A 17,004-nucleotide genomic window follows, 5' to 3' on the forward strand; every position below is an offset into this window, starting at 1 on the left:
TTTAGGAAAATCGCAGAAGAGAGAAGAGGTGTGCGTGTGGGGGGGGGGAAGGAGGGGAAGGGAGACGCGCCCATAGCCTACAAAGCAAGTTATCGCCTGAGAGCTGCACGAAGAGCGGCAGTAGGATCTGGCGCAGGCCATCATGACGTTTGGAATGGCCGACGCCACTCAAGGTGTTTGAGGGTCTCTCGGACTTCTCTCACAGGAGAGCGATGTTCGTATTGTAACGCACCCGAGACCCACCGAGAGAAAGAAAGGCGCATTGTACGGTAGACGACAGGAGGCGATGATAATATGAGGTTCAGCGTCTTTTCGCCCCCTCCCTCTCTCTCCTCTCTCTTTGGAGAGAGTGGCAAGTGTGCGCGTCTGCTCTATCTTACGCCCCCCCCTCTCTTCATTTTTTCTATGCGTGCACGTGCGACATGTTCGTCACTGACGGCAAGTATCGTCCGTTGGGGCGTGCATACAGACGCGCGCACGCACACAACCACACTATATATATATATCATAGGAGACAGCGACGCAGACGAATAAGTGGTTGTCCTCTGCTGCATCGCCCCACCCACCGACTCTTTGTGCGTGCGCCTGTCTATGGCGTACGCTTCACATAGGCAGGTGCCCGAGAAACAGCCCACGCAGGCAGCGCGAGCACAGATTCCATTCCCTTTTGTGAGCGTTGCGGTCACTAAGCGCCCGAAGACGGGTTAGCCCTTTCCTTGTTTCTCGTGTAGGCCACCTGTGCTCTAGCCGAGGCAATGGGCTCGCTCTTCCAGTTGCGGGATTTTTGGTACACCTCCTTCCCAGGGGAGGAGTTCAGCCCTTCCGCTGTGACCCTCGCGGACCCCGACGTCAGCACTCTCTTCGATAAGATTGTAATCGGATCCTACCAAGGTATGCTGCGCATTTTGAACCCGAGCGCCTGCCAGGGCCCTATGCTGCCCGCCGACGTTCTGCTTGAAAAGAGGTACGACAAGCCTATTCTGCAGCTGGAATACCGCTCGTTCCGCCCTTGCCGGGCGGGGGTGTCGCCTAACATGCTGGCAGTGCTGTTTCCGCGTACTCTCATGTTCCTTGAGATTGCTGCTCGGGGCACCGACAGCCCCAGTGCCATGAACGAGCTGAGTCTGGCGGCTAGTGACACCGGCGGCAACGACCCTGCTGCAGAGGGGTCATCGTCGTCTACAGCGGACGCACAACCGCGAAGCCGCCACTCGCAGTGTGGCACCTCCAAAAGGATGCATGCCCTCTCGTCCATCAAGGAGCTTGGCGCCTTCTATTCCCTAGCGGTCCATAGTGAAGCTCACCTCCAATCTGCCGCGTACAACTTTGCGTGCGGCTGCTTTGGCAGCAGCGACTACGTGATGATCTGCGTCCAGTCTATGGATGGCCTGCTGACGATTTTAGACTACTCGGGTGTGATTTACCGCACCTTTTTGCCCCCAAGTCAGTTTCTCATTCCCGGCCCGATACAGTACAGCGCGCACCGCGATGCTTTACTGACGTGCAACACGTCCATGTTCCTCCTCAGCTACAGCTTCACCTCACTCGTTGTGAGCAGTACTGCCGAAGAGGTGGTAGCATCGACGGCCGCGGCCGCGGCTGCAAGATGCTCCTCCAGCCTTAGTCCACAGTGGACGTTTAATCTAGGTGAGGACGTGGTCGACATGGCAGTGTGTCGGCTCACGCGTGGCTTGCCGCGTGAGGAGGCCAACATCGCGGTACTTTGCACTTCAATTCTGTACGTGCTGAGTGAGAGTGGCGTGCCGCGCACGATCCGTCGGCTCGATGTCGAGCCACTAAGCCTATGTGTGTATCCGTTACCGGACATCGAATGCGACAATCTGCTTGTCGGTACTCTCAACGGGCTCGTGCAGGTGTACTCGGATACGGAGCTGCAGTGGAGCGCTGCTGTTGCCAGTGGCGCCGCACCACTGCACCTCGCCGTAGCCACACTGTGCGGCGTCGAAGGCATGATTGTGAATCTGGCCTCCGACAGCACCCTCAGTGTCAATTACCTAGGCACTGACCCTGTCGAGCACCGGCCCCAGTCGCTGGATACGAAGGCGGTCGCATATGAGGAGATGGTCGGCGAGCTGAAGCAGTGGGAGCAGCTCATTGAGCAGTCCACAGGCGATGCCGCGACTGATGCGGAGAGGAGTGACAGGGAGGAGCTGCTCGCTTTCTCAGGAGCGTCACGGACTTTGAAGAGTGTAAAGAGCAAGAAAAAACGTGTCGCCTGTGAACCGGAGGAGGGAGGGGCGTCGCCGGCCATTCCGGCTACGGCAGCGCCGAACACACAGAGCGCCATGCACTCCGTCTCGCTCTCGTTGACAAGCGAGTTCGTCAGTATCAGCGCGCCCAACAACAGCGCTGAGTTCACCGTCACGCTGCAGACGCTCCATAGCGGGGTCGACGCGGTTTCGCTAGTGGTGCAGACGGTGTCGCCGCTGTTGGTGACACCGTCCCAGTGCGTCATCGATCAGATCACCGCCGGCAGCACGGCCCAGCGCACCTTCACTGTCAGTGCTGTCCCGGACAGGGACCTAATCATTCCGTCGTCGCTGGAGGTGGTGGTCGTAGCTGTGTACCGCGGCCAGAGACGCGAGTACGAGATTGTGGAGCACGTGACGCTGGCGCCGCTCCCACTGGTGGCTCGCCCGGTCGTTCCTGTGAAGAACACAGCGTTTTCGGTGCAGTTCAATACCGATCAGCTCCCGCCGCCATCACTAACTGACATTTTTGCTGACATGACCGTATTCGGCAACGTGGCGGCGAACGTTCTCTCGCTGCACTACCTGAACGGTTCAGATGCGACTGTGCTCGTATCGAAGAATGCGGCCCGCTTTAAGCTTCAGGGGTCGACGATGGAGGGATTATGGCTTCTTGCCTCGGAGCTCAAGCGACGCGCCCGACTTCACTGGAGTGATGCAGTCGAGCTGAAGTTCGAGATTCCGAATGATCTGCCAGTGCCAGACTTTCTCGCCGTGGTGGACACGCACTGGGCAATCCGGAAAGAATTGATGGTCGCCTCCTCAGCGCTCGACGATGCTGCCTCCCTTTTTCGCGCGGTGGAGAAGCGACTGCTGGCGCGCTTTCGCGACCGCAGCCCGGCTGACGTGACGGCGATGGAAGTGCTTTTTCGAGAAAGCTACAGGCTGCTTCGGGAGAGGGCAGACGCGGTGGCGCGAGCAAAAATACGGCTGCGACAGGCCTCCGCCATGCTGAACTGCTGCGCGCAGCTTTTCTGGCTCTGTCTGGAGATCAAATCCCCACCACTCGCCCCGGAGGACGCAGCGACCCTGTCGACGCTCTTCCGCTGCTCTGTCTCGGACGAGAACGACGGAGGCTGGGAGGAGGTGACGGAGGCGGTGCTGGCAAAGGTGCTGAACCTGAAAACGAGCAAATGTGCCAGCAAAAATTTCGAGCTCCCCTCCAGTACCGCGAACTTGAGGAAGTACGTCGGAACACTCGTCCACGCGGTGCAGTCGGGCCATAGGCTTCACTCCAGATAAGAGAGCGGATGGACCCGAAAGCAATATGAGAAGGTAAGCGAACGCGCTGAAGGCGACAGTCGTCCTCAGCGCCAGTTCCGGCAGTACACCCTCTGGAGGCAATGGCGTTGAACTCCACGCCACCCCTTCCCTTCTCCTTTCATCCCGCACATTATCTGCAGCAGCTTGCAGGTATAGGGATGGAGGAACGGGTGAGCGAAAGACCTTAGCCGGTGCGTATGCTCGATGCGGTAGCTGCGCATGCGCCGATATATATGCCCGCGTCCATGCACCTTTTTGTTTGCGTGTGTATGAGGGGGTTGTCGCTGGCCTCTTGCCCTACCTGAAGGTGTTTCGTCTGTGGCGCTCGCTCTCCGCGGCTGGATTGTCTGCTCACACACACCTTTGTGCTCCCCTACTGAAAGAGCAGCGCTTTACACACACACACAAACTATTTCTCTTTGTGATGCGCGCATGTGCGAACCCGCACACGAGCGCGTGGTTTCTTCGTCCCCTTTTCCCTCTCGACGATGACGCGAAAGCGGCGGAGCACACCTCAAAGAAGGCGGAAGAGAGTAGCGGCTCAGAGAATGGAGTCTACTGCTGACTTTTCTCCCGTTCTGCGTGCGCATACTGCTGCGCACGATTAGTGATTCGTCAATGTAAATCAATTTCAATCGTGCACTGCCTCTGCCAGAGGAACCAAGCGACCGGCAAAGACAGCACGTTCAAGTGGGCCAACTGTTATGGTCAATGTGTCTTGCTAGCGATCGCTCTCCGCCTTTCGTGAGACGATGGACGGCTTTGAGTCCCAGTCCCTGCCCATTCGCCACCAGGGGTGTGCGCGCGAATCTCGTGCATTTCAGACGCGGGCTCCCTGCGGTGGCACCGGCTCCCTTGCATATTGAACGTACCCGTCTTTTTCGTGTATGTACGGCACTCGCGCACCTTCCTCCTCTGTGCCCAACGGGAGGGGAGGGGGGGAGGTGCCTCTCCGTTTGTGCGGGCCTCTCTGGCCGGTAAAACAAACTTTCACACATGAGCATAAGCCCACACTCTATATATATATATAGTGTATGGGCATGAGTGTCTGTGGGTGTTCCAATTTTTCGTGCTCATCTTGTACCATATGACGTTGTTTTGTTGTGTAATGCCGCAGAAGGCTCTCAGGGCGTAGACACGGGGATATATACAGACACAATCAGGAAACAGGGCCAAGGCGCGCGTATACACACAAGTGCGCTATAAGCACTCTCTCGTATTGGAACAAGGCAGGTAGGGGCGCACCGGGCACTTTGCTGTCGACCGCCGCCCTCTGGGGTACAGACACACACACACATATATATTTATATTTATATTGCCAGCACACCATCCCTCCAGCCGCGGTATACGCCCACACTGATGGGTGATCCACCGGGGTCACATGTGGCGCAGGAGAAACCAAGCCAACCACGCAACAATCAAGGTGGGAGGGAAGGCGGCACCGACGCATATGACGAAGAGACACCCGCTTCTTGTAATGGTTGCAGCGCGGTGTCTCGGCAAAAGGGGTCGTCGTCGTCCTTGTTTCAGCCACCACGACAGCCGAATGTGTACACCGATTGCAGGCCGCTGCACGACCTGTACAAACAAGTTCGACTTGGCGAATGTGGCTTCGGCGGCATCGGTGCTAGCGGTAGCGGCGGTCAGCATCGACAGCGCCAGGGAAAGCGGCGCCCACTCACCTTTCAGCAAAGCTTCAGCGAGTTGCCGTACCCTCGCGGCATAATGAACAACAGCAACTTTTGCTTCATGAACTCGATACTGCAAGCGCTGCTGTTCATTCCGTCCTTTGTTCAACTGACCGTTTGTGCCAGCTGTGATGCGCAGGCGCGGCAGCTGTGCCCCACTCTCGCAACCTTTGGCAAGTGGGCACTTCAGTACTGGAAGCCAGGTTTCACGCGGCTTGCGATGATGACTCCGACGTTGATGCCGCGCGTTCCTGCTGACGCCAACAAGGTGAGGAACGGAGCACCTCGGCCCGCCGTGGTGCCCGCCTCGCAGCGGATTCTTGATGGCTCTGTGCAGGAGGACGCACAAGAGTTTTTGCAGAAGCTGCTGGAGCGTGTGCATGAGGAGCTGGTGGAGCTGGAGGACGCCTTGGAGAAGGCGGAGTCATCCGGGAGGGTAGTGGAGAGCGCTATGAAGTCATTAGCCCCCGGCACTACAGCGAGCAGGGCCGCGACGGGCACCCGTATCGCCGCTGCAGATGACAACGTGACAGACTCGACTGGGCATCAGAAGGGCTGGACGATGATAAAGGGGAAAGAGAAGCTGATGGTGCGTGAGCATCAGGATGCGCAGGAGCAATCAAAGTTGATGGCGAGTATCTTCGGCGGGACACTGGAGAGCCACCTGCAAGGGAAGCAACGCCAGCGCGACCGTGTGTCGGTACTCATCGAAAAGTACTATTGTCTCCAAGTCGACGTCGGTTTTGCACCAGAGTGCACAATCGAGCAAGCTCTCGAGCGGACCTTCACGACTGAGCGCATCTACGACAGTGAGCGTGAGAAAAACCTAAAGAAGACGCTGCGTCTGGGTCATCTGCCCTCCATTCTCTTCCTGCAGCTGCGTCGCTGGGCTGTCACGCGCGAGGGCGAGCTCGTAAAGCTCGACAACGTTGTGCGTGTGAAGCGTACCTTGCTCATACCGCGCACCATCTGTGGTGACGAGACACTCGGCAACGCAGAGCGCACGTACCGTCTCCTGTCAGTGGTATGCCACCGCGGCGACGCTGTTGGTCGGGGGCACTACGTCACCTACCTGGTGCACCACGCTGCGACCCCCGCCGTCGTCAAGGTTCAGACGAGTGAGCCCGGCAAGAAAAATGCTGCTAGCATGCGCTCTCCACCAGACGCGGCAACCGTGATCCTCTGCAATGACGCCAACATTTCAGTATGCCCAGCCAAAAACATGGAGAAGGAGACGATGTACTTTCTAGTCTACCAAAAGACGAGCTGAAGCATTCGCCCGTCATCGTTCTCCGGACACTCCCCTGACACCCCTCACACACACAGACACCTAAACAGATCAGCGTTGTTCTCCTGGTGCGGCAAAAGTCAATTCTTTTTTTTTCGCCTTTCTGCGCTTGGCTGTCTTCGGCGTGCGTGCTTTATTTTGTGGCTGACCCCCATCCCCTCTCCTCGAGAAAGCAGGAGAGGGTAGTGGGGACCTTTTTTTTTTCATGTTGCTCTCAATGGCTTTCTAATGTGTTGTCCGGGTGGCTCATCACTCCATTGCATTTTGTGTACCGGTATGGGAGCCTCAGCCGTCCCCTCTCCCCTTCCTTCCTCCCTCCCGACTCACGCATCTCGTTGGATAACGCGCGGCGTTTTGCTCGTGAGTCAAGATCCACCTTTATGCTCGCCCCTGCACACTTTCCCCCTCGGTCCCCTCCCCTCCCTTTTTTCTGTGTTTTTCTTTGCCTCGCTTCGCTTTGTTCTAAGCGGCTCGGCTGCTATTCTCTCCTCACATCAAACACTCCAGGAGAACAAAATGGAAGAAGACGTCTTTGTCTTGCACCGATCCCAGCGAGTACCGTGTGTGCATATATTGTACGCGATAAGAGGAGAGCCGTTCGTCTGTGCGAACGGCTCTACGTCTACCTGCTGCTCATGGATCGCCTCTACACTGTCTGCTGCCATACCGTCCGCCCTGCTTTCTCTTTTCCATTGGCGTGTGTGCGCCACTGATATTTAATGCGAATGCCATCTCATCAACAGAGCAACGGCACAGGGGCATTGTTTTCTTCCCCTTTTCACCTCTCACATCCGCGAGCCTATCCAATCGCCTCTCTTCATCACCACTGGTTGTCGGTTGAGTTACCCTTTCTTTTGGCGCGCGCGTCGCCACTGTCGTTCCGCCAGCTGATTCAGGCTGGCGCTTGAGCTTCCCTGGCGCAGTAGTCGCCGAAGTTACGAGCGTGTCGCACGCGTCCTCCTCACTCCCATTTACTTTTTGAAAAGCACAGGCAACGAGGGAAGCAAAAAAAAAGCGATAATAAAGAGAGGCGCCGTCAGAGGGACAGCCTCTAGTCAGTGATTTGGTGCGCCCTTCAGTCGAAGGTGAGTACTCACGACGGGGAAGCAATTCTGAGAGCATCATGTCCACATTTGTCCTTCAGCCGGCTCTCCTATTCCAGACCATGACGGGAAAATCGGAGGAGCGGATAACTGAGGTTTTGGAGGCGGTGAGGGCGCAGCACAAGCCTGGACTGCCGGCGCTGTTCCAGCGCGCCGCGGATCGGGGGACATCAGACTTGCCCACCTCGCAGAATGACCTTCGACTCATGTCCTATGCCTTTCTCGTCGCGCGCAACTGGAACGTGAAGGATGCGGTGAAGATGGCGAACGATGCGTGTCACTTCTACGACAAGTTTCGCCTCGTCGAGCAGTCCCCCTTCCCGTCTGGCTTTTCAATTCGGGGCTACGATCAGGCAAGGGTGGCGGCCTCGACAAGGCTGCCGATGGGAACAGCGGACACGCCGCTGTATCGGTGCATGCAGACAATGACGCCACTCGTGCACGGCGGCTTTCACTACTGGGACCGCCGTGGCCTGCCGGTGGTGTACTGGCTCGTCGGGCGCATGGATACCCACGCAGTCCTCCGAAAGGTGAAGCCGCACATCCCGGTCGGCATGTCTGTCGAAGAATTCTTCCAGCTCTTTGGGGGCGGCATCATTGAGACTGGCTGGGCACTCTGTCATTACCAAGACGCTGTCCTTGCAGCACACCCGCAGCCAGGAATCGATATGGGCGCCCCTCGCCGAAACTTCTGCACCATCGTCGTGGACTGCAAAGGACTCAGCTATAAGATGATCGACCGGCAGCTGCTGGAAAAGACGAAGGCAACGCTTCAGCAAATGAGCTGTGTGTTTGCCGACTTTATTCACCGCGTTATTGTGGTAAATTGCCCGCCCATGGTGAAGTTCGCCTATAGTCTTCTGAAGTCCGCCATGGGCGAGGGCGTGCATGCGAAGATGACATTTGTATCTCCTGAGTACACGGCTGCGGCGCTCGATCAGGCCATTGGCCTGGAGCGCGTTCCAGCCTTCCTTGGCGGCAGCTGCCATTGTGAGGGCGGCTGCGTGGCCTCCTTTAATCCTCACGCCCTCTTCACGTCCGAGGAGGTTGGCGACGATGGGGACATCACCACGGAGGACATCATTGTGGGGCCCGGCAAGAGGCACGAGCGGGTGTTCGAGCTGCAGCAGGGTGAGGAGGTGATTTGGGAGTTCTCTACGACGAAGGGCACCGACGTGCGCTTCTCCGTCATGTTCTACCCGCGGCAGGAAGGCGTGACGGCGCAGTCCAAAAGTGGCAAAACGAAGGTGCACATCGGCACGTCCACAACGCGCACAACAACCGAGAACCTGGTGGTGAAGCAAGAAAAGCTGAAAGAGGGCGCGGACAGCTACATGGCCCCAGAGGACGGCATTCTGCAGCTTGTATGGGACAACTCCAAGTCCGTCGTGAGCGATAAGGGCATTCAGATGCGCGTCTACAAATCGGAAGCCATGATGGAGTCCCCTGAGGAGTAGTGCAAGCAATGCGCCAACGGATGTCGATGCTCTTCTCTGTCGCTGAAAGGGGGGGTGCTTTTTTTTTCGTCGTCATCTCTGCGGAAGCATGTACTTGCGTGAGATGCGCGTGTGCGTTTTCGTCGTGAAGTTTTTTTGTTCTCTGTTCAGTTTCTTACTCATATTTGGTATGGTGGCAACGGACGTTGGGAAGGCCTGAGGCAGCGCTTCCGGAGTCCCTGACGTGGGGATGGTAAAGTGTCTCCTCGGCCAAAGGCAGCACGGTCATCGCCTGTACCCTAGAAGAGGCACCATGAGAGCCATTTCCTGCCTATGCTCCTGTGCCGAGCCCTGAGGGCGACTTCTTTGTCACACGGCAAGCGCTCTACTCCTCTCTGCCCGGGGCAGAAGCGCGTAGCATGTGCTCATGGAAGGAGGCAGTGAAGGTGAACAGAGCTCGTCATGTGCGTACCTCCCCACCGCAGCGCACGCCGCATCCTAGGCCGCTAGCTTACAAGCCGCCTTGCAGCGAGGGTGGTGGTGGTGGGGGTGAGCTATCACTGTATGTGTACATGTACAGATACATCTGTGTCTGTCTGTCTGTCTGCGTGTGTGTGTCTCACTTGGTTCGTGCCGGAATGGACATTCACTGCTCATTTTGTCGTTGACGTCTTCTTTGGCTCTTCTGCGTGTATACCTCTTCGGAGTTTTTTTTGGCCTTCCCCTTATGTGTCTATGCATCATTCCTCTCCGCAGCGCGCTCTACGCCACCTTTCGCTTTCGTTAGCTTGTGGGCGCCGTCGGCGTATGCTCACGCGAGTCAGCACAGGAGTGCCATCATCTCTCTCGATTCGCTGTTATGTGTGCCTATTCGTGACGACATATATTTCGGCCTTTTTTCGACGTTTGTCCTTTGTGCCGCCGCCATCTCCCCCTCTGCCCCTTTCCTCACATGTGCGAATTCATCCATCTTTCTTTATTTTCTTTTCTACTTCGTTATGTGTGTGTGCAGGTGTCGTATGTGCCGACCCTCCGCCTCTCCTCTGGCTACATGCGGAGTGTGGGCTTGTGCGCGCCGGCCTCGCGTAGAGCGTACATAGTGTCGCTACTGTTGTGGCGATGCGAGGATGATGAAGAGAGAATTGGAAGTTTCGTACTGCTTGCTGCATCTCGGTCATGCATTGCGTTGCTTCAGAGAGGGTACACTGCACTCGTACAGGTCGGTTCCTAGCCGCTCGTCGTCTTCTGCAAACCCTCCGTCGTGGTCATGCACTCCTCACGATCCCCGACGCCGCGTCGGTGGGCGTGCTTTCTCCTTCGGCTCGAACTCCTCATTGACGCCGTTTTGCGCGCACCCCGCCTCTCAGCGTTTCCTTTTGCACGGTGTCTTCCGACGTGGACCTGTTAAAGGTTCACACATTCTGCTTGACGGTCTTTTTTACCCTCTCCTCCGGCGCCTGTTCCTCCCCCTGCACTACCCCCCCCCCACAGGCACACACCTGCGGGCGAGTACGCAATGGACTCGGAACGACGTGCGACGTCACGTGGATTCCATGCATGGGGAAAGGTACGGGTACGTGAAAGAATTAGAAGCAGACGAGGCGAGTCTTATCGTGCCTTTTTTCCTGAGCATTTTTTGGTGAACCTGCGCGCTGCCTTGTCGGTGTGGTTGTGCACTGGCGTGTAGCATCTGCACCGCTTTTGTTGCTGTTGATATTTTCTCCTCTGCCAGTACGCCAAGTTTACCAACAGGTGCAGAGGAGAAGTGAGAGGAATACAATGAGGCGCGTTCAAGTGCAGCGTATGGATGCGCTTCCATCAGCACATCCGATCCTCTTTTTCCCCATGGGGTGCTGCACTCACACGTTTGCCCACCTGCTGCTATACGCAAGTGCTCTTGGTGCCTTGTCTACAAACGCTGGTCTTCTCCCCACTACCGCTGCCATCATCGTCGCTCTCTGCCTCGCCACTTTTTGCCCAAACTGGACGACGGTCCTGTTTTTCATACTTCGTTGCGCCCGTTTTCCTCTTCTTTTTTTTTCGAAGCTCAATTCGCTCTTCCGCTTTGCTCTTCTGTCTTCGCGCTCTCTACCGTCAACTACCGCGTATCACGATGTGCCTCTTGGCGTCATCGGTCGCTCTCTCCCTTCCCTCTGTGCCTCATTTTTTTCTTCTCTGTGCTTATGTCTGTGCTAACACGTTCATGGAGAATCCAAAGCATAGCCACAGGCGCGCCGAGTTTCCAGCAGCCCATTGACATCACGGAGCCCCTGACTGAGGTGACTCAAAGCCGTGACACTACGACTTCTGTGTTGGTGCCTCCCCCTCACTCTCTCTTTTGGGTCTTCGATGATTCCTTTTTCGTTTCGTGTGCTTTTCTTTGCGTTCGCTCTGTTGGCTGTACGTGCGCGCCTCTCTCGTCTACGGAACCTTTTTTTTTCTCTTTTTACGGGGGAGACGGAAAAGAGCGGGGGAGGGGCTTTCGATATGTCATGGGCCTTCCCCTTGGGACTGGTGTATGCATGAGTACGTCAGTGTGTCCGTGCGTGCGTGCGGGGTAGGGAAACGGTGGAGCGGTAGAAGTGAGCACCACCGCGTCTGTTGGCATGTGTAAGCGTTCGGCGCACGGTGACGCGCACATGGGCCTCTTTATCTGTCACGGGCCTCCGTTGGTAACGCGCATTTCTGAGAGCGGGCAAATGCGCGTATCCGTGTGCGCGCCTGCGACGTCTGCCGCTGCGAGGAGCGCGCGTGCACCTACGGCCCTACACATACATCTCTCTCTATATATATACATATGTGTACACGCGTCTATGACATCCCTCAGTGAATGGCGAGGCAGCGACTGGCTTCTACCTTTTTTTCCCTCTCTTTCGCGACAGTTACAGAGAGGATCCAGCTAAAACGAGCCGGATGTGAAAAATAACGAAACCCAACACATTTTTTTTTCTTCATGGACCTATTCGACGCGGTGCCGCTCGTGCTCTACAGGCTCTCGCTAAAGAGACGATGATGTGCGCTGCGACCACTTGGTGTCAACACACCCGCATAAAAAGCAAGCTGTGGTTCTGCGTTGTCCATGCCAAGCGTCGAGTCTGCGCAACGTTATTCCCTCACATCCTCAAGGGCGCTTAACGGATGCGCCGAGGGATGAGACTCGAGACGGCTGTTCCCTGACTCATTGTGCATGTAGGGGGGAAGGGCTGTCCTCCGTTTTTCCTCCATAGAGCGGACTGACGAGACGCATTCGAAGAGGCACCCCGCTCAAGAATTTAGTGGGCCTTTCTGCCAACGGGGGTACGGCGTCCGCTGAAGGGGCACCTCTCTTGTCATCTTTGGTTCCCTCAGCCCAATTTTTGTACACCCCTCCTCCTGCACTCACGTCTTCTTCGAGCACCACTACGGACCTTGGCATTGCTGGTGTCGCTTACCCTCTCGCCATTTATGCGAATCGTGGACTCGGCGGCAGCAGGTGCACACATCTGCCCGCCTCACGCAGAATGTCCGCCTCCCTCAAAGGAGTGCATCAGCTCATATTTTGAGCATACCTTTTCCGCCAAGGAGTCCTACGCGAGGACAGAAATCCCTCGAGAGAGTATGTGCCGTCACGCGCGCCTCTTCACGTTTGCGACGGGGTGGGGGGACGCTCGCGTGGCAATGCACCGCAACGGAGATGAAGACTGTGCGACTCCACGCGTACCCTAAGCCAAAGAATGAGCCAGTATAGATCCAGTGAGCCCCAGATGGCGAGCGCATCACCGGTATGTAGAAAGCTCAGCGTTAATGCATGGCCGGTTCCCCTGCCACCGACGGAGGAGATCAGCAATGCGCATTTCCTGCTCGATCGCATGCAGACGCCTGTGGATCAAGGGCAGGAGGAGCCAACGACAAGTACGCATGGAGTGTTCTCTCCCTTCTCAGTCGCAGGCAGCTGCTCCGGTGCTGTGCTCTCCTTGCAGCGTGTGCCCGGCGCGGCCTTCTCGCTGTTGCCATTCAGCTGCCGCTGTTTCCTTTGCATTTCTATCGCTTCCTCCGCTGTTAGGTCTACAAACGGACTTCAGGGGCATCTTTTCCTAGAGCCCCTGCAGCCTCCCATGCCCCCGCTTCTCTCCTCCTCCCTCCCCCCTCTCTCTCCCTCTCTCGCTCTGCGTGAGTGCAAGCAAAGCGGTTTCCCATCTGCATGCCAAGTGGCACTCCTCTTGTGCTGGCGGCCCCGGGTGCAGCGGCCGCGACGCATGGGCGGGTCGGAGGGATTTTTCCGTGCCATCGCTGTCGGCGGGTCGAGTGGGCGGTGGTGCTGCGCTGCTGTCTCCATGGATGTGGCCGGTCACGGTGTCGGCGTGGCCTGGGCGTGTCGGAGGTGGCGGTGCACGGAGGGCCCGAGTCGGCGCGTTTCTGCGCCGCTGCTGCACCACCACGCCATGGGCCGGGGGAGGGTTCGGGGTCATGCCTAGTGGCAACTCCTCAGTGGCTTTTGAAGGCACATGTTGAAGGTGAGACGAGAGGGATGACTTCATCCGTCGCCCTCGTCGTGCTAGTGGCCACCTCCTGCTCTCACTCGAGAATTACTTTTTGGCCAGTAGCCACAAGGGCATGTCAAGACCTCAACGCCACCCGGCATGACTCACTTCTTCGGTGTAGACATTGTTTCTTCGCCAAGGCGTCTTCGTCGGCTGCGTCTCTGTCTTGGCAACGAGAGGATGCCCGTTGTTACTTTGTCTCACATATGCCTTTACGGCTTTTTTTGTCTTGCTGAACTCTTCGCGTTGTCCAGGGGCTCCTGTCTCCCCTCCCTGTCTCGCTTGCTGTGCGTTTCTTCGTCAGCGTCGTACCTAACTTTTCCACCTCCCCATTCCCGCGCGAGGGGCGCAGTCGAGGAGGGAGAGCAGAGATGGACTCACATTTGCTCGCTTGTCGTTCGCCCATCACCAGGGTCAAGGTGCCCCGTGCGCAGTGTGTCAGCTGCGTGTATCGCGATGGGTAATCGTCCATGAGGTTTTCAGTACCGCGGCGCCGTTCCACGGACCACATAGAGTGCGTCGCGCTTGGGACGCGTGGTATGTGGGCTATGTCAAGAGCGCTTTCTCTCTCTTTTTTATCACAGGGTCGTTGGTGCCGTCGCGAACATGCAACGGCTGATTTTTTGTCACTGCTTGGCGGGTGCTACGTGGACTTCGCCACTGCGTTCAATGCCACTGCTTCTATTCTCATGCCTCTCTCCCTCCTACCCCCTTTCGGCCCTCCTGTCTCTCTTCTCTCTTCTTTTTCTTTCTCGCATAAGGTGCGGCATGCGTGCTTAGCGGTTGTGCGCTTGTTTGAATTGAATAGCAGCTGTTGTGTCTAAAGACAACGTTGGCGGCTGCGTCCAACAAATCGATTTGGAGGAGATCACCACCACAACGTGCGTCTTTCAGATCGATTGGGCTGCCCTTTTTGCTTTTGCTTTTGTGTATGTGTGTGTGTGTCTTTCGCATACTTCCAGGGCTTTGTTGTAATCGTTGCACAGCATTACCGCCCTTACACGCTTTCTGCTATTTTTTTTCTCGCTCTCCCCTCGGTGCGCTACACATTACTGCGGCCGAAGACGGAACAAGTTGACTTCCCGTCGCATCCATCCCTCCATCCCTCTCCAAGAACACCCACCACAAGCGAATTGAGGGAAATGGTGAAGCCATCAGAGGTGCCGGCGACGGTGCCAGAGATGGAGGAGCTCACGGCACAGCAAGAGGCCGACATCGAAGCGTTTCTGGCGAAACTGGATGAGCGGTATAAGGGAAAGATGCCACCCTACATTGCTCGAGAGCATACGAAAGAGAGGCGGCGCATATTTGGCTACAAGGCACTAAAAGCGCGGAAGTGGAAGATTGGGCACGCGCTGAAGATGGTCGAAAAGACGGTAGCGTTTCGTGAGCAGCACGGCATCGATCAGTGGAAGCTGTTCCCTTCCTCCTTTCCACTTCGAGGCTTCGACGAACAGGAGCTGTGCAGCATGCTCAGGGAGCTGCCACACGGAAAGCACCTCTATCCTCGCGAAGGCGTCTCGGACGTGGAGCGGTGCTACCGCGCGCTGCAGACCTCCTACGTGAACGTGTACCATTACTGGGACAAGAGTGGGCACCCAGTACTGTACGACTGCTGCGGCCATGCCAACGTGGCTGAGATTCTCCGCGACTTGGCGGGTATCACACCTGTCGGCAAGTCACTTCTTGATGTGATTGTCCCGTATCACATGTACATGAACGAGGTGCAGTACTACCTGATTCAGTATGCCGACAAGGTGTCAAAGGAGGGCGGCGGCCAGGCGATCATGGGGGTCACTGTGATCATCAACATGGAAGGTCTCAGCTTCAAGGTGGTGCAGCGGCGCTACATCCAAATTTTGCGCGCCATTTTCGAAGTGGATCAGGCCCACTACCCCGAGATGCTTCACCGTCTCCTCATCATCAATGCCCCGTCTTTTTTTCGAATCGTATACGACTGGCTGAAAGGCAGCCTGGATGAGGGCACACGCTCCAAGCTGGTTCTCAGCTCCAACAAGGAGGAAGGGGTACAGATTCTCAGGCGCTTCATCGACGATGACAAAATTCCGCGGGAGCTGGGAGGTGCCTGCGACTGTGAAGGCGGCTGTCTTCCGCGCTACACGAAGCACAAGGATGACGACCAGGGCGGTACGAGTGAGCTGAGTAGCCAAATCGGCGAGAGCGACGCAGCTACAGAGGTGGTTGGCATCAAGAGGGGCAAGCAATTTGTGCAAACCTACGAGCTGCAGTCCGGTGACCAGCTGACTTGGGAGTTCGCCGTCGATGGTATGCGCGAGGTGCACTTCTCTGCTCTTTTCTCTCCATACGCTGAGAAGCAGGCCAGCCGCAGCAGCTTGTGTTGTACAGGTGACGCGGAGTCGGCAGCTACCCCGACTACCACCCCCGCCACTCATTCGAAAACAGTGAAGGTGCACAACTTCAATCACAGTAGCACTGGAGCCGCGGCGCTGACCTTGAAGGACGAGAAACTGTCGATGGATGCTGACTCTTTCCAGCCGGCAGAAGCAGGAATGCTGACCCTCACGTGGAGCAATAAGGGGTCGTGGATGCAAGGTCGGCAAGTGCAATACCGAGTGCTGCACCACAAATACTCTACCTGGTAGGTGTTTCAGCTATCAGCCAGCGAGCTCTCTTTTCTTTCTTTTTTTCCTTTTTTATGAGACATGCTCGGTGGAGAGCAGCGTCTTCAAGGAGAAAAGCATTCCCAGCGGTTCTGCACTCAGACTGCAGGTCTGCATCTTGACTGCCTTTCCCCCCTTTCTCTCTCTCTTGAGTCCGGTGCTCTGAATTGGTCAGCGAGCTGCATGTGCGTGTGCATGTGTGCGCTTCCCGGTATACTCTTCGTCCGCTTTTATCCGCACATGACCTTCTCTTTCTCTCCCCTTTCTGTCATCGTGACTCTTCTCTTCTGCGCTGCATTTTTTGTTGTTGTTGCTGATTGCATGTCTCTCTTTCTCCCTCTACACGTCTTCGTAACGTTCCTCCCTCCTCCCCTTCCTCGTCCGGCTGCTCTCGAGAACTTGTCCGCGCTTCGCTTGTCTCGGCCTCCTGTTTCTCTGTTTGTTTATTATTTATTTACTAAATATTTTTCTTTAGGTTTTTTCTACCCCCCTCTCTCTTCCTCATATTGAGAGTGAATGTCTCTCGCTCTCTATGTGCGTCTGCGTGTGTCTCTCTCTTTCTCTCTCTGCTTGCTTCTCACTGGGCTCACTGTCTAGCGAGTGTGAGCTCAGCTGCACAACTGCGCCGTTGCTGTAACCCGGGCTTCTCACCGGTTGCGTTCTCTAATCATTCTCTTCGACTCTCCGGATGGACGCGCTTGTCCATGCCATGAGTAATTCGCGGTTCACTCACGCACACCCTTTTTCTTTTTATGCACACATTTTGCCGTTGCAAGCCCCACATTCACAGTTCA

At 56.5% G+C, this 17,004-nt stretch overlaps 4 protein-coding genes across 4 annotated transcripts; all 4 read left to right on the top strand.

The window, feature by feature from the left end:
• Positions 1 to 755: 755 nt before the first annotated feature.
• Positions 756 to 3,512, top strand: LSCM1_01768 (uncharacterized protein; the record flags this gene model as incomplete). The annotated part of the gene is made up of 1 exon (XM_067319368.1): positions 756 to 3,512. The coding sequence occupies one exon, from the start codon at positions 756 to 758 to the stop codon at positions 3,510 to 3,512; it is 2,757 nt and encodes a 918-aa protein (XP_067175917.1).
• Positions 3,513 to 4,892: 1,380 nt separating this feature from the next.
• Positions 4,893 to 6,491, top strand: LSCM1_01769 (uncharacterized protein; the record flags this gene model as incomplete). Its single annotated transcript, XM_067319369.1, has 1 exon — positions 4,893 to 6,491. The coding sequence occupies one exon, from the start codon at positions 4,893 to 4,895 to the stop codon at positions 6,489 to 6,491; it is 1,599 nt and encodes a 532-aa protein (XP_067175918.1).
• Positions 6,492 to 7,632: 1,141 nt separating this feature from the next.
• On the top strand, positions 7,633 to 9,069 carry LSCM1_01770 (uncharacterized protein; the record flags this gene model as incomplete). The annotated part of the gene is made up of 1 exon (XM_067319370.1): positions 7,633 to 9,069. The coding sequence occupies one exon, from the start codon at positions 7,633 to 7,635 to the stop codon at positions 9,067 to 9,069; it is 1,437 nt and encodes a 478-aa protein (XP_067175919.1).
• A 5,641-nt stretch (positions 9,070 to 14,710) lies between these two features.
• LSCM1_01771 (uncharacterized protein) lies at positions 14,711 to 16,192 on the top strand (the record flags this gene model as incomplete). The annotated part of the gene is made up of 1 exon (XM_067319371.1): positions 14,711 to 16,192. The coding sequence occupies one exon, from the start codon at positions 14,711 to 14,713 to the stop codon at positions 16,190 to 16,192; it is 1,482 nt and encodes a 493-aa protein (XP_067175920.1).
• Between the last annotated feature and the right edge of the window lie 812 nt (positions 16,193 to 17,004).

The sequence above is a fragment of the Leishmania martiniquensis genome, chromosome 32, assembly GCF_017916325.1.
Source record: "Leishmania martiniquensis isolate LSCM1 chromosome 32, whole genome shotgun sequence".
In the NCBI taxonomy this organism is placed as follows: domain Eukaryota; phylum Euglenozoa; class Kinetoplastea; order Trypanosomatida; family Trypanosomatidae; genus Leishmania; species Leishmania martiniquensis.